Here is a 14,082-nt window from a genome sequence, read left to right as displayed (position 1 = left end):
GACCCAGTGTCAAAGATTGATTCCCAGGTCATAAGAAGCCCCAAACACGCCACACCACCATGAACTGGGAAGTTATGGCAGCAACATTCAAGGTTGGGACAGGGCACCACACTGGAAGCACATTCCATTCAGTTCATCCTATCTTAATTTTATGGGCCATGTAAATGTTAATCTTCCACCCTTATATCTAAGGCATGATTGAAATGGGCCAAAAAGCAGTCTAAGGCAAGCTCACAATCAATACTCATAGCGACCATATGACGAATTTTGGACAAGTCAATTGCTTTGGACTCCAAATTAAGAAATTTGTCATTTTTGACAATCCTTGATTTGCATATTTTTTACCCTAAACAAACCAGATTTTAGCTCCCATATTCCAAGACATAAAATTAAAATATTTAATTTCACTACCATATACCCTTTAAAATACATGTGTTTCACAGAGAAAGCATTTTTACTTTCCCATAATTGTTTTGGCTAACATTTAAAAATGCTCAAAGGTAATTGAAAAATAAAATAATATGTGTTGAGCTAACTTACATAAGTTAAGCACAATAATTCCCAAGTCAAGTATGATAATTCCCTGAGTCATGTTTGATGATGAACATGACAAATCTTTATCAGTGAAGGACTAATAGTTTTGTGTAAAGAAAATTGAAGTTGTAGCTCTCTGAAGGCTTCAAGTGATGACATCAATAACCTAAGGAATCACTTGAAACAAACAAGTGATTGACCAAACATTAGGAGATGAAATTGCATTCTGGACACCATAAGGTGTTGTATCAGCCACCTGATGAATCAATTGAAGGTTCCTGAACAGAATAAAGCTAACTAACCAAGGGCCATACAATAATTTTTGGATTCTAGACTTCATTAGGCCCCACATCAGCTGTCTGTTGAGTCATCTGAAGAAATGAAGGTCAACCTAAGGCTAATGCCCTGTAGTCATCCAAGTCAAAGTCCCAGTCAAAGGAACTCTGCCTGACAATTTATTAGGTGATAGAATTTGGATGTTGGACTTGTTCAATCAACTCAGCCAACTAAAGTTTTATCAATATATGATTCAAAGATTTTGGAAAATTTTAGCCTAACTTGGGACAAACTCAGCTGATGCATCAGTCACCTGTTTGAGGTGCCTGATCCATCAGGCAATGGCTTCAGCCGCTCGCCTGAAACAAAAATTCACATTGGTCTGATGCCACCTACCCACTGAGATGCACTAAATACAAGGTAAGATGAATATTAAAGTTACTGAACGTTCAAATTGAAATCCCATACAAATAGGCAAGCATTGAAGGAGAAAACAAAAAGAAACTACATTCAGTTCAAAATCCATCTCAGTTCTCTCAAGAGGTAGGGCATTTATAGTGATTAGAAAATACCAGCAAAGAGAAAGGTAAAGTGCTCAAAGAAGCCAAATCTTTGTTCAACTTCAACCTCCTCAAGAGAGCACGATACGAAGTTATTACCACTTCAAATCAGAGATTTCTCTAGGAGTTCTTCAAGTACACATATTATTTGAAGAGATACATCTTTGAAACTGATTTGTAACATATAATATTTACTTATTTTTGTGTGTGCATTTTTATTTGGGTACAAATCTGCCTTATCTAGAGGAATTATCATTGTACTAAAAGAATACCACCATTAAGGTGTAGTGAAAGCAAGTGGTACCTTGCTCAAGTTGTTGGGTTTCTAGTGAGTCAATGAAATGCGAGGTTGGGTTTTTAGTTAGCCTGTGAAATCGAGTGGTTGGGTTTTTGGTGAGCCTATGAAAACCAAATTGTTGGGTTTTTAGTGAGCCCTAGGAAACTGAGAGTAAGGGTTTGTGGAGTGAACTAGTGAAAACTCCATTGGTGTGTTAATCCAGTGGAACTCAAAATGTGTTGTTTTAAGAAGTGGGCGTAGGTACATTGAAGTGTTGAATCACTATAAATATTGTGCTTCTTATGGAGTGCCGATGTTTATTCTTCATTGGTTTAGTCTTGGTTGCAAGACACTATTATTTTTGTGCACTAGTTTATCCACTAGAAAGTATACACCCTTTCTAGGTAGAACACACTGATTTTGGGGGGAAATTTGAAAATCAAGTGGTTGGGTTTTTGGTGACTCATGAAAACCAAATCGTTGGGCGTTTGGTGAGTGCAGGGAAACTGAGTGTAAGGGTTTGAGAAGTGAAGTAGCAAAAACTCCATTGGTGTGCTAATCTAGTGGAACTCGAAACATGTTATTTTGAGAAGTGGACGTAGGTACCTTGAGGTGTTGAACCACTATAAATATTGTGCTTCTTTTGGAGTGATGATGTTTATTCTTCATTGTTTTAATCTTGTTTGCAGCACTAGTATTTTGTGCACTAGTTTATCCATTAGAAAGTAGAACACACTGATTTTGGGGGAAAGTTGGAAAATTGGTTAAAATGTCCTAAGAGTCATCACCACAGTGTAAGGAACATACAACATCGACTAGATCATGACAAAGGGCAAACTAATTGATCAGCATAGGGAATCAGCTAAGATAAGCAATGACAATTCTCATATATCTTCCTTAAATCTAGGAAAGGAAAACATAGAAAAAAATCACAAACCAATCAACGACAAAATTCCCTCAAATCTCAATAAAATTTTAAAAAGAAAACCGAAACTTGGTTGCCTCACCTAACTTAATGTTCCTTTTGGTCATAAAGTATAAGGATGCTCCAAAACTAGTGGCCAATATTAGCCCAGGAACATCAGCTGCAGCATATGGTACTGTGGAAGTTGTTGAGGCTCCATTTACATAGCTCAAGACCATTAAAGCTCCATATACTCCTGCTTGTATACCCAAGTCACCAGTAGATGGTGTTTCAATTGAAATGGGTGAATTCTTAACTGTGGCCTGCAGCCATTGAGGAATTGATCCCATCCCAGGAGCATTTACTTTAACATCAGCATAACGTATGCTGCTACTCACAACTTTCCCAGCTCGGCGCTGGGATAAGCTTTGCATAAGCAACATATCATATGCAGCCTCTACCTGAAAAAAATTTAATCATGTTACTTCAACAGAACATATGCATGTCATATTTGAGTAAAAAGCTGACCTGCATGAACTGGACCCTACAATTGATTAAATGCTAAACAATCAGAAAGAAGTTGAAACTACAATCTTTACCAAGTTTGTTTAAATAAGACCATAGAGAAGCATGTGGCTTCAAAATAGAATCTGATATGATTAGGTGGTTACTTGAAGGTGGATCCCAATCACTGCATAAAGTGACAAATGGACATGAAGGTTCGTTTACAGGAGCAAAAGTCATAACAACAACAATCACTAGCTTTAATCCCACCAGGTGAGGTTGGCTACATGAATTGTAGCTCCCCAACCATATTTATCAATGGACATACCTTTTGGAAGCCATTATATCCCTATCCCATGTAGGTTCAATGGTCAATTCCTTGAAACTCTCCTACCCCTCCAAGTTTCTTAAGTAAAGGCAACAAAATTAATTAGAATCAATTCAACAGAAATTAAGATATAAACTACTATTAGGAATCCAGCTACCTTAAGAAGGTCAGACCAAAGAGAATGTAGCAACCTTAAGAAAGGTCAGACCATAGATTGATGAAAAAGCAATGTACCTATCTGAAAAAGACTTTCAAAAGAACAACAATCTTAGACCAAGAAGACATGTGACGTACTCCATGTTCTCCAAGCATGAGGAGCACCCTGAACCTCTTGACAGTTCTGTCCTCTCAAGAATTTAACACCATTACTAGTGGTGACATATACATCTCAAGTAGAGGAAGCCACACATTCCAGCTTATCCCTCTTTCATTAGCCAGACTCTGACCATGTCTGTGGTCCAACCCTTATTTTAAAGCTGAAATTTTACCTTCATCTTATAGGCACCAACCTGATTTCCATACTTCTGACATGAGGGCTCCAACTTTTTTCTCCACTTAGGTCCCCCCCCCGCGGGGGGCCTCCTCTTTCTCAGTCTCACCTAGCCCATAGTTACCAAGAATATCATACGTATCGGGTTGTGGTACCTAATTTTGTGGTATGGAGGGACAGAGGGAGTAGGCTCAATTGGTTCGTTATTTTGGGCCATGTCACACTTTATAGTTGGATTGGTCCTTTTGCTTATATATAAGCAGGCTTGTTTTGTTTTGAATTTGTTTCTTTTTACATGTACAACTTCTGCATTGTACATTTAGTTGGCACTATATAGTCAGACTTTATCAAATTGAGATTTCATTCACGGGAATTAGCTCTGAAATTTATATTATATATTTATTTTGATGTACAACTTATGCATTGAACTGGCTCTATAAATTATTTATTATATATTTAGTTGGCATTCTAGTGTCAAGAACAGAGTTGGCATTGACCATTTTTCCATATTATTATCGAATTAATTTCTGTAAGTTAAAATAAATAATTTGAAAATTTTAAGAAAAGAAAAAAGTACAGGAAATATCAACAGTGGCCTTTTAATCTCTTACAAGCTACTTCTCTTGCAAATAACAACAGGACTTTTAATCTTTACATCTTTCTCTGTTAACAGTTAACATTATAATTTATTATTGAATTAATTTCTATAACTTAAAATAAAGAATTTAAAGTTTTAAGAGAAGATAAAAGTAAAGAAAATATCAATAGTGACCCTTAGTCTACTAAAGGTTTCTTTGCTCGGAAATATCAACAATTATTATTATATATAATTATTATTGAATTAGTTTCTTTAAGTTAAACTAGAGAATTTATAAATATTAAGAAAAGATAAAAGGAATTGTCAACAAGCCTTTTAATCTTGTACAACTTTCTTCTCTTGGAAATATTAATGGACTTCTAATCTTGTGCATCTATCAGTGTTTTTAAAAGCCATAAGTGCACTTAAGTGAAAAGGGCCAACGGAACTTACGTGCAAAGTGCATGTTTAAGCAAAGTGAAGCACATATAAATAAAATAACAGTATAAAATTTTATAAGCATAAAAAATATAAACTATTAAAAAAACAATCATTAAAAAAGGGTTACAAATTTAACAAAAGATAAGATACCATTTTTCATATATATTTTATACCAATTTACAAGTTCATACAACTATAGCAAAAACACATAAGGGACGTATAAAGCGATACAATCTAGTCAGTTGTTGGTCTTCATGGAATTTGGCATACAAACTAGTCTGAACTCTCGGCTTAAAGGATACAAATATGCTAAGGCTTCTTTTTAATTTTTTATTTTAGTGAGTATTCTTTTGTTTTTGTAAAAGTTTGGCAAAAAAACTTATTTTATTTTATTAACACGATTTATAAAGAGGATTGGATAGAAGAATACAACATCAACATATCAAACATTTATCCCACTATGTGGGGTCAGCTACATGAATTCTAGACTTCTATGTGGATTACGCCCCAACAAACAGTTTGTCTAGAATTCATATTTGGATCCGACTAAGTTTTACGCTAGCTATTGGCTACCTAACGCAACCTCCTCCTTTATCTAGGCTTGGGACCGGCAATGGATAACATCCCCTGGCAGAGTAATGATAAAATGAAGTTTCAACACCATCTTCATATGGAGAAATTTCATCGGATAGAAGAATAAAGAAAAAAAATCATCCCTAATCTACAACAATCCCCAATTAATCAACAATCCCTAATTTATAACAATCAGGAATGAATCATCAATCCCTAATTTATAGCAATTCAGAATCAATCATCAATACCTAATTTACTGCAATTAAGAATAAATTATAAACCCCTAATTTACAGCTAATTACATGTTTCCTTCAATATTTTTTGCTTGGTAAATACAATCGAGTTTTCTTTTTTTCTTAAACAAATGTATATATGATTTTAATTAGATCTTTCTAAGATGTGATAAAAGCCTTTTTTGGGTAAGGATTCTATAAAAGCACATACACTATTGCAAAAATTATTAAAAAAAAATCAAGTATATTTCTAAAGTGCTCTTTTTTGCGTGTTGGAACTAGGTAAAAGCGCAACTTAAGTAAAGCAAAGTTTAATCGAGCTCCGCTAACACAGAAAAAGCCACAAGCATGTTGCACTTGATGCTTTGCACTAAGTGTGCTTTTTTAAACATCGATCTATCTACTCTTGCCCCTTCAAAGAATGTGTCAAATCCTAAATATTGATAAAAACTACCATTAATTCTTTATTTTCAAGTAAAACATGTCAAACCTTTCTATATTCCTCTATTCCTTTGGTCAAAAAATTCTCAACATCTTTGGTCAAGTAAAACATATCAAACCTTTCTATATTCTCTACCTTTACCCTTTCTCAAACTTTCTTCATTCCCTTGCCTGCCCATGCTTTGAAGTTTAAACAGAGGGAGAGACATATTCAGCATTATTCCTCAAAATAGTGACCCACACCATCAACAAAATAGAGACCTACACCACTAGAACATACAAATGCAATAGAGCATGCAAGAAAATGAGGCAGGCAAGCTTTCTTTTCTCGTATTTTCTTTAAAACTTATTTTTTAAGGTTCTTCCCTAGTTTTAAATTGTTTTAACTAAATTCATACACAGTATCAGATCCCCATTTTTGTGGATCCGAATTGCATTCCTAGCGATCTAGGGCCGCAAAAGGACCATAATCTGAATCACGGTTCTAGGGAGGACGAGCAAATCCGGTAACGATGAACTAGCCAACCCCATTGACATGGCCTTATGTTAGTAATCAAGGAACTTAACAGAAATCTCCTTCCACATACCTAATCCTCTCATTCTGCAGATTTTAACATTGTCTTAGAAGGACATCTCCATCTCCATTCCTTAGACACAAAGGCTCTGGTTGTATATCTCGACTAATGCCCCTCATCGCCTCTCTCATGCACACAACTAATATCAATTCACTCCTGTCCAGCCTACCGTGCTTATATAGTGTTTACTCAGTGATTGCTAAACTTAGTAGAAGGGCATAATGCTCAAACCAGTCAGAGCTTGCAGGCTATATGATTTCACATGAATGAAAACAGAATTTCTCACTAAACATAAAAATTGTTCTATAGTAGTGCATCTATAACAAGAAACCCAAGCTCTAAATGGAGTTTTCTACACGAAAGAAAATGAATGTGTGAGAAGAAGACAAAAAGAGGCTACAATGAGGAGAGCAGATGGGATGCAAGAAGTCTTTAACAAAAAAGGTAGAGGAATACTAGGAAAAACTTAGTAGATGATACTTAGAGATGCTATGAGTTATAAGGGTTTTATAGAAGATAAAGTTATAGATAGAAATGATTGTGAGCTAGAATTCATGTAGCAAACCTCATATAGCGGAATTAAGGATTGATGTTGTTGTGGTGTTGTTAGAGAAAATGATTGACATGTAATTTCCTAGTTGAGCAATGAAACATCGACTGGCACAAAAACTTTGTAACAAGTACCATCAAAATTTTTAGCATCAGCAATTAGTATCATAAGTTTAATTCTCCTTCAATTTTAAGAGTGCTGATGTGAGCTGGAATCATTTAGAGACAAAAGACTCAAAAGAAAAAAAGGATTGGCTTTGAAAAGGACCACATTCCTTTTGAACCTTCAAGTTTGTCTACTATAGGACATCTGCAAGAACTTGTCACGACCTCAAGGATATAGTAGTAATAATATATTACATGTATGATAGTAGGTTGTACCTTGCTGTATTGTAGTTGTTGTACCTTTCAGTTGTTATTGTAACTGAAAGGTAGACAAGCCTATAAATAGGCTAAATCTTAGAGGATAGAGGTATTATTGAATGATATCAGATTTCAAGTCTTCTCTCTCTCTCCCGATTTCTACCAATTCCCACTCAAAAACCCTAGGTTAAACCTAGTGTCACGAGCCCAAGGATGGATTAGTAATATGTATTATTGAAACAAGCAAAAAACTAAATGCTTGATTAATTAATTCCAGAAGAATAAGGAAGAATATATACACAAGAGTCCCTTATCTTATCTCCTAAAAACTAGGAACAAACCAAACTTAAAATACAAACTCTAAATATAAATTTACAACAACTACTCTACAAGGATAACGACTTATCCTTATCATATCACTCTCCTATTTTTGAATTTCAAATCTTCTTGATCTCGTCCAACACTCCCCCTCAAGCTTAGGAATAGATGCAAGTCATTCCTAGCTTGACTATTAGAGATTCGAACCCAGGATTCATCATAGCTTTGGTGAACACATCTGCAATTTGATACGTGGTTGGAACATAGGATAGAATTATTCCACCTTCATCAATTTCACGCTTTATAAAATTCCTGTCAATCCTTACATGCTTAATACGATCATGTTGCACAAAATTTCTCACAATACTAATAGTAGACTTACTATCACTATATACCCTTGTAGGTTGAGTCAAAGGTATCCTTAAGTCCTCCATTAACCTTTTTAACCAAATTACCTCACAAATGCCTTGAGATATTGCTCGGAATTCTACCTCAGCACTGTTGCGAGCCACCACTGATTGCTTTTTACTTCTCTAGGTCACAACATTTCCCCATACCTTGGTGCAATAACCAGTTGTTGACTTCTTGTCCTCTATAGAGCCTACCCAATCTACATCAACAAACCCTTCAATTCCATGTTCCTTGGTCTTTTTAAGCATCAACCCTTTCCCAGGTGTCCTTTTTAGGTATCTAAGCACATGAAACACAGCATTCATGTGCTTCTTTGTAGGAGCATGCATGTATTGACTGATATTGCTTACCGTGTAGGTTATGTCAGGCCTGATAAGAGACAAATATATCAACTTGCCCACTAGTCTTTGATATCTCTCTTTTTCAATTGATATATCATCATCCTTCTCTTCAAATTTTCAGCCTTTGTCTAATGGGGTACCCACTAGTCTGCATGTCAGCATACCTGTGCCCTTGAGTAAATCCACAATGTACTTTCTTTGAGAGATAAATAAGCCTTCCTTGCTTCTAGTCACCTCCATTCCTAGGAAGAACCCCATAAGTCCCAAGTCTTTCACCTCAAACTCGGCTCTCAGTTGCTCTTTTAGTATTTTGATACCATGTTCATCATCACCTGTTACAATGATATCATCAACATAGACAATTAGTATAGACTTTCTTCCAATTTCTGTGGTTTTGATAAATAAAGTATGGTCAGTCTGTCCTTGCTTATACCCAAGCCAGATTAAGGTTAGGCTAAATTTTTTAAACCAAGACCAAGGTGACTACTTCAAATCATATAGAGTTTTCTTCAATTTACAAACCTTTCCTTCACAGCCCATTTCATCTTCAAAGCCTGGTGGAATTTTCATGTAGATCTCCTAAACTAAGTCCCCACTAAGAAATGCATTTTTTATATCAAACTGAAACAAAGTCCAATCCAAATTTACAGCAATTGAGAGTATTACTCGAATAGAATTGAGTTTAGCTACAGGGGCAAAGATTTCTTCATAGTTTATCCCATAAATTTTAGTGAACCCTTGTGCTACTAACCTTGCCTTATACCTTTAATATCCATTTGCATCCCATGGTTCTCTTTATCTAGGGGTAATTCAACTATATCCCAAGTGTGGTTTCCAATCAAGGCCTTCATTTCTTCCATCACAGCTACTTAGGATCTCTCATAGTTACTTGAATACTTTTAGGGATTTCAGCACTGTCAAGCCTTGCAATAAACGCTCTAAGTTAAGGAGACACTTTTGCACAAGTTAAATAATTGGCAGAGGATATTTGGGATGTTTAACACAAGATCTTACACATTTTCGGAGAGCTATAGGTACTACCCAGTCTAGCCCATCATCTTGAATAGCACCACTGGGTTGATCCTCAGTTTCTTCTATTAATTCAGTCTCGTTCCTTGTTAAATCAGCACCTACTTTACTGTCTTCTAATAAACCATCATCAAGGAAGGATGATTGACCCTGCTGGACTTTAGATAGACCTTTAGGTCTTCGGGAATACACAAGCCAGGGAGGACTAGCAGGTTGTTGAGTTTGAGACTGAGGAGATAGAGGCTGCACAGGTTTAGAGACGGGTGATCGAACAGGAGTTGGAGAAATCAACTTAGGGCCTGCTGCAGCCAGCATCTTATTAGGGATTAAGTCTCCCCCTTGAGAAGATTTTGGCAGTAGGGAAGGAAAAAATGAAGAAACAAGAAGGGGATCAATAGGGTTGGTTTGAAAACCGGTGCGTGAATAATAGGCAAGATCCTCATAGAAAGTGACATCGGTAGAGGTATAAAACCGCCGATTAATGGGACAATAACACTTGTAGCCCTTTTGTGTAGGAGAGTAGCCAATAAAACACATTTTAGGGCTTTTGGATCTAACTTTGTTCGAGACACACTATGATTGAGAACATACACTACACAACCAAAAACTTTAGGCTCAATAGAAGGAAAGAAGGGTGTATTAGGATAGGATTCACAAAGGGTTTCAAGAGGGGTTTTGAATTTGAGTGTTTTAGAAGGGAGACGATTTATCAAATATCCATCTGTAAGAATATCCTCCCTCTAAAATGAATGAAGCACATGAGTGGTGAACTTCATAGCCCTTGCCATTTCTAAGAGATGCCTATTTTTTCTTTCAGCCACAACATTTTGTTATGATGTGCGGGGACAAGAACTTTGATGCAAAATACCATGCTCAAGTAAGTAGTTGGTCAAGTCATGAGAAAAATATTCTCGACCATTATCGGTTCAAAAGATACGAATAGAGGTTTGAAACATATTCAAAACAAACTTGTGAAATCTTTTGAATATGCTACTTGCTTCTAATTTATGTTTTGTAAGATCCACCCAACATGCTCTAGAATGGTCATCAATAAAAGTTATAAACCATCTTGAACCGGAAAAAATAGGATGTTTAGAGGGGCCCCAAATGTCACTATAGATTAAATGAAATGGTTTAGAAGGTTTATAAGATTGAATGGGGTGATGGGCTCTTGATTGTTGTGTAAGTGTACATTGTTCACAAGAAAGAATATGGTCTTTATTGATAAAAAAACTAAGGATACAAGAATCTGAGATAGGGAAAGCTAGGGTATCCTAATTGTTTATGCCATAACATGATTTTGGCATTGGAGGTAACAATTAGGATTGTTTTATTCAAAAGAGATGAGGCTACGGTATTCTTCATCAACCAATAGAGTCCATCTTTTGCTTCAGCACTGCCAATCATCCATTTCGATGCTTGGTCTTGAAACACACAACATGAGGGAAGAAATATCACTCTACAATTCATATCTTTGGTAATCCTACTCACTGATAAGAGATTATAGCTCAACTTAGGCACATATAAAACTGATTCTAGCTTTAGATTTGAAAGACAAACAGTCCCATAACCCACTGCGAGAGATATAGTACCATTAGCCATTGAAATATCAATTGAATCTTTACAAGAAATGTATTCGGTCATATGCTTAGTAGAACTAGACATATGGTCAGATGCCCCTGTGTCTATTATTCAAGCGTCCTTAGGCAGTCTGTGTGTTGTCAATGAGAGATAGGGATTACCTTGTAGAGCCATGGATGCAGTAGGCTAATGTGTAGAGGGGTTGGTAGGGCTAGTACCTTAATTTAGCAATTGATAGAGGGCTTGAATTTGTTCTTTTGACAGATTTAAATCTATCCTACTTCTGTCCTCACTGAAATAAGCTGATCGGGTATTGTGTAATATCCCAAAAGCCCAGAGAATAGTAATATATATCGAGAATAAGTAAGGAAGGAAACAACACCAGCTGGATACCTTTTAGGCTGAATGTAGGCAAGGAACTCCTGAATTAAGTGTGCTTGAGCTGGGGAAGCTCAAGGATGGGTTACCCCCTGAGAAGCTCGCGTAGGCCCATCAGGGTAAGTTGTTTTGGTCCTTCCTATCACTCGATGTGGAATGTTATAGGTGGTATCAAAGCCGACCCTTGGAGAAGGCGGTTCGATGAGGGTGGAGAGTGGCGCCGGGGCTCGAGGGCCTGAGCAAAGAGCGGCTCTTAGCAGGCTTCTAGGATGGTAGTCTCTAAAGAGGAGAAGATCTGAGACCAGTTGTAAGGTCGCATGATGAGGACGTCATGTGCTCAAGGGGGGGGGGGAGAATGTAATACCCCAAGAGTCCAAAAAATGGTAGTATATATCGAGGATAAGTAAGGAATGAAACAACACCAACTAGATACCTTTTGAACTGAATGTAGGCAAGGAACTCCCGGGTTAAGCGTGCTTGAGCTGGGGAAGCTCAAGGATGGGTTACCCCCTAGGAAGTTCGCATAGGCCCATCAAGGTAAGTTGTTCTGGTCCTTCCTATCGCTCAATGTGGGATGTTACATATTGTCTCTCTTGTTTTTAGGCTTCCAGTTTGCAAGTTTACCATGGATCTTCCAACAGGTATCCTTGGTATGATAAGGCCTTTTACAGTGGTCACACCACTATTTTTCCCTTTCTTCTCCTTTCGAGAAATTTTCCCTTGGTTTAACAGTTGCAAGAGCAGAATGTTGTTGGTTTATACTTAGATCACTGAGTTTATGAAGCATTACCTTTCATCGACTTTCTTCTCTTCTCACCTCGACAAAGACCTCCCTGAGAGATGGCAGGGGTTTTGTTCCTAAAATCCTGTCTCTTACTTCATCCAAATCAGTATTAAGTCCATGAAGAAAATCAAATATCCTATCTTTTTCAATCATCATGTAATACCTCTTATTGTCAGCAATACACTCCCAATTTATAGTATGAAATAAATCAATTTCATGCCATAACTCAACCAATATATTAAAGTAATCTATAACACTCATGTTACCTTGCCTTGTTGTCCTAATGGTTGACCTTATTTCAAAGCTTTGGGAGGAGTTCTCCAAGTTGGAATACATCTCCTGAACCGAATCCCAAATCTCTTTCGCGGTTTTGTGAAATAGGTAAGTCCTCCCTAGTCTTGGCTCCATCGAGTTGATCAACCATGCCATTATGGTTGAATTTTCTACTTCCTAAGTGTCGTAGGTAGCAGAATCAGTAGGAGGAGTAGGAATATCCCCCGTGAGATAGCAGGATTTTCCTTTCCCTTTGATCACCAATAAAACATACTGAAACTATTCCCTAAAATTACTACCATTTAACTTGTGGTGAGTAATTTGTATGGAAAGGTTATCGATTGAGGCAATTGGTAGATTCTAAGAAGAAGGGGCTGGAATAGAAGGAGGAAAAGGGTTTGAGGAGCTTGTAGCGGAGGCTTCAGTTAGGGTAGGATTTTGATGAATATCGGCCATGATTTTTGAGAAGAGAAGAAGAACAACGAACCCTTAATGTTGTTTGTCGAGCCTTAGCTCTGATACCATGAAACAAGCAAAAAACAGAATGCTTGATTAATTAATTCCAGAATAATAGGGAAGAATATATACACGAGAGTCCCTTTATCTTATCTCCTATAATTTAGGAGAAGATTTAGGATTCTTTATCTCCTAAAAACTAGGAACAAACCAAACTTAAAATACAAACTTTAAATATAAATTTACAACAACTACTCTACAAGGATAATGACTTATCCTTATCTTATCACTCTCCTATTTTTGAATTTCAAATCTTCTTGATCTCGTCCAACAATTATATGTGTTTCTCTTTTGGTTGTACTATTATGTTGTAGCTATTAGTACCTTCATTTGTTAAGCTATAAATAGGCTAAAGTAGTTAGAGAATGTATGTTTTGAATGATAATTGAATCCTAGGTTTCCCTCTCGAGAATTCTCTCTCAATTCCCTCTCTAATTTCTCTCCCAACTATTCTAATCTCTCTTGTTTCCTTCTTATTCCCTCTCTTTCTCTCTGTGTGTTTGCAATCCTCCCTCTATTCTTGTTATCTCCTCTCTTATAGTTTAATTCTCCCTCTAATTCTCTATGTTCTGATTATTTCTTCCTGATTCCTTCCTATTCAAGCCCTAGGTTAGCCCTAGGTACATGACACCTAGATCCTTGACATTTGGTATTAGAGCCAACAATTCTCAGCTGATTAATCTAAGTGATCCTTAGCAGTTGATCTAGAGTAGCCGATCCTTAGTTGTTGCATTGTGATCTACGCGATTCCAGCAAGCGGTATCAAGAGGCTGATTCAAAACCGATTGATTCACAAGAGTATATTTTTGAGCAGATTGATTATGCA

General features: G+C 36.7%; 1 protein-coding gene across 3 annotated transcripts in view; it reads right to left on the bottom strand.

Annotated features, from left to right (window-relative positions):
• The window catches only part of LOC127801963 (protein CHAPERONE-LIKE PROTEIN OF POR1, chloroplastic), a 37,288-nt gene that overhangs the window by 18,686 nt on the left and 4,520 nt on the right, over positions 1-14,082 (bottom strand). For all 3 annotated transcript variants that reach the window (XM_052337535.1, XM_052337534.1, XM_052337533.1), the window contains exon 2: positions 2,655-3,012. In XM_052337535.1, coding sequence (XP_052193495.1) covers positions 2,655-3,012 — 358 coding nt within the window. The remainder of the gene's footprint in view (positions 1-2,654; positions 3,013-14,082) is intronic.

This window comes from Diospyros lotus, chromosome 5, assembly GCF_014633365.1.
Source record: "Diospyros lotus cultivar Yz01 chromosome 5, ASM1463336v1, whole genome shotgun sequence".
Taxonomy (NCBI): Eukaryota; Viridiplantae; Streptophyta; class Magnoliopsida; order Ericales; family Ebenaceae; genus Diospyros; species Diospyros lotus.
This window is presented reverse-complemented; position numbering and strand designations above follow the sequence as displayed.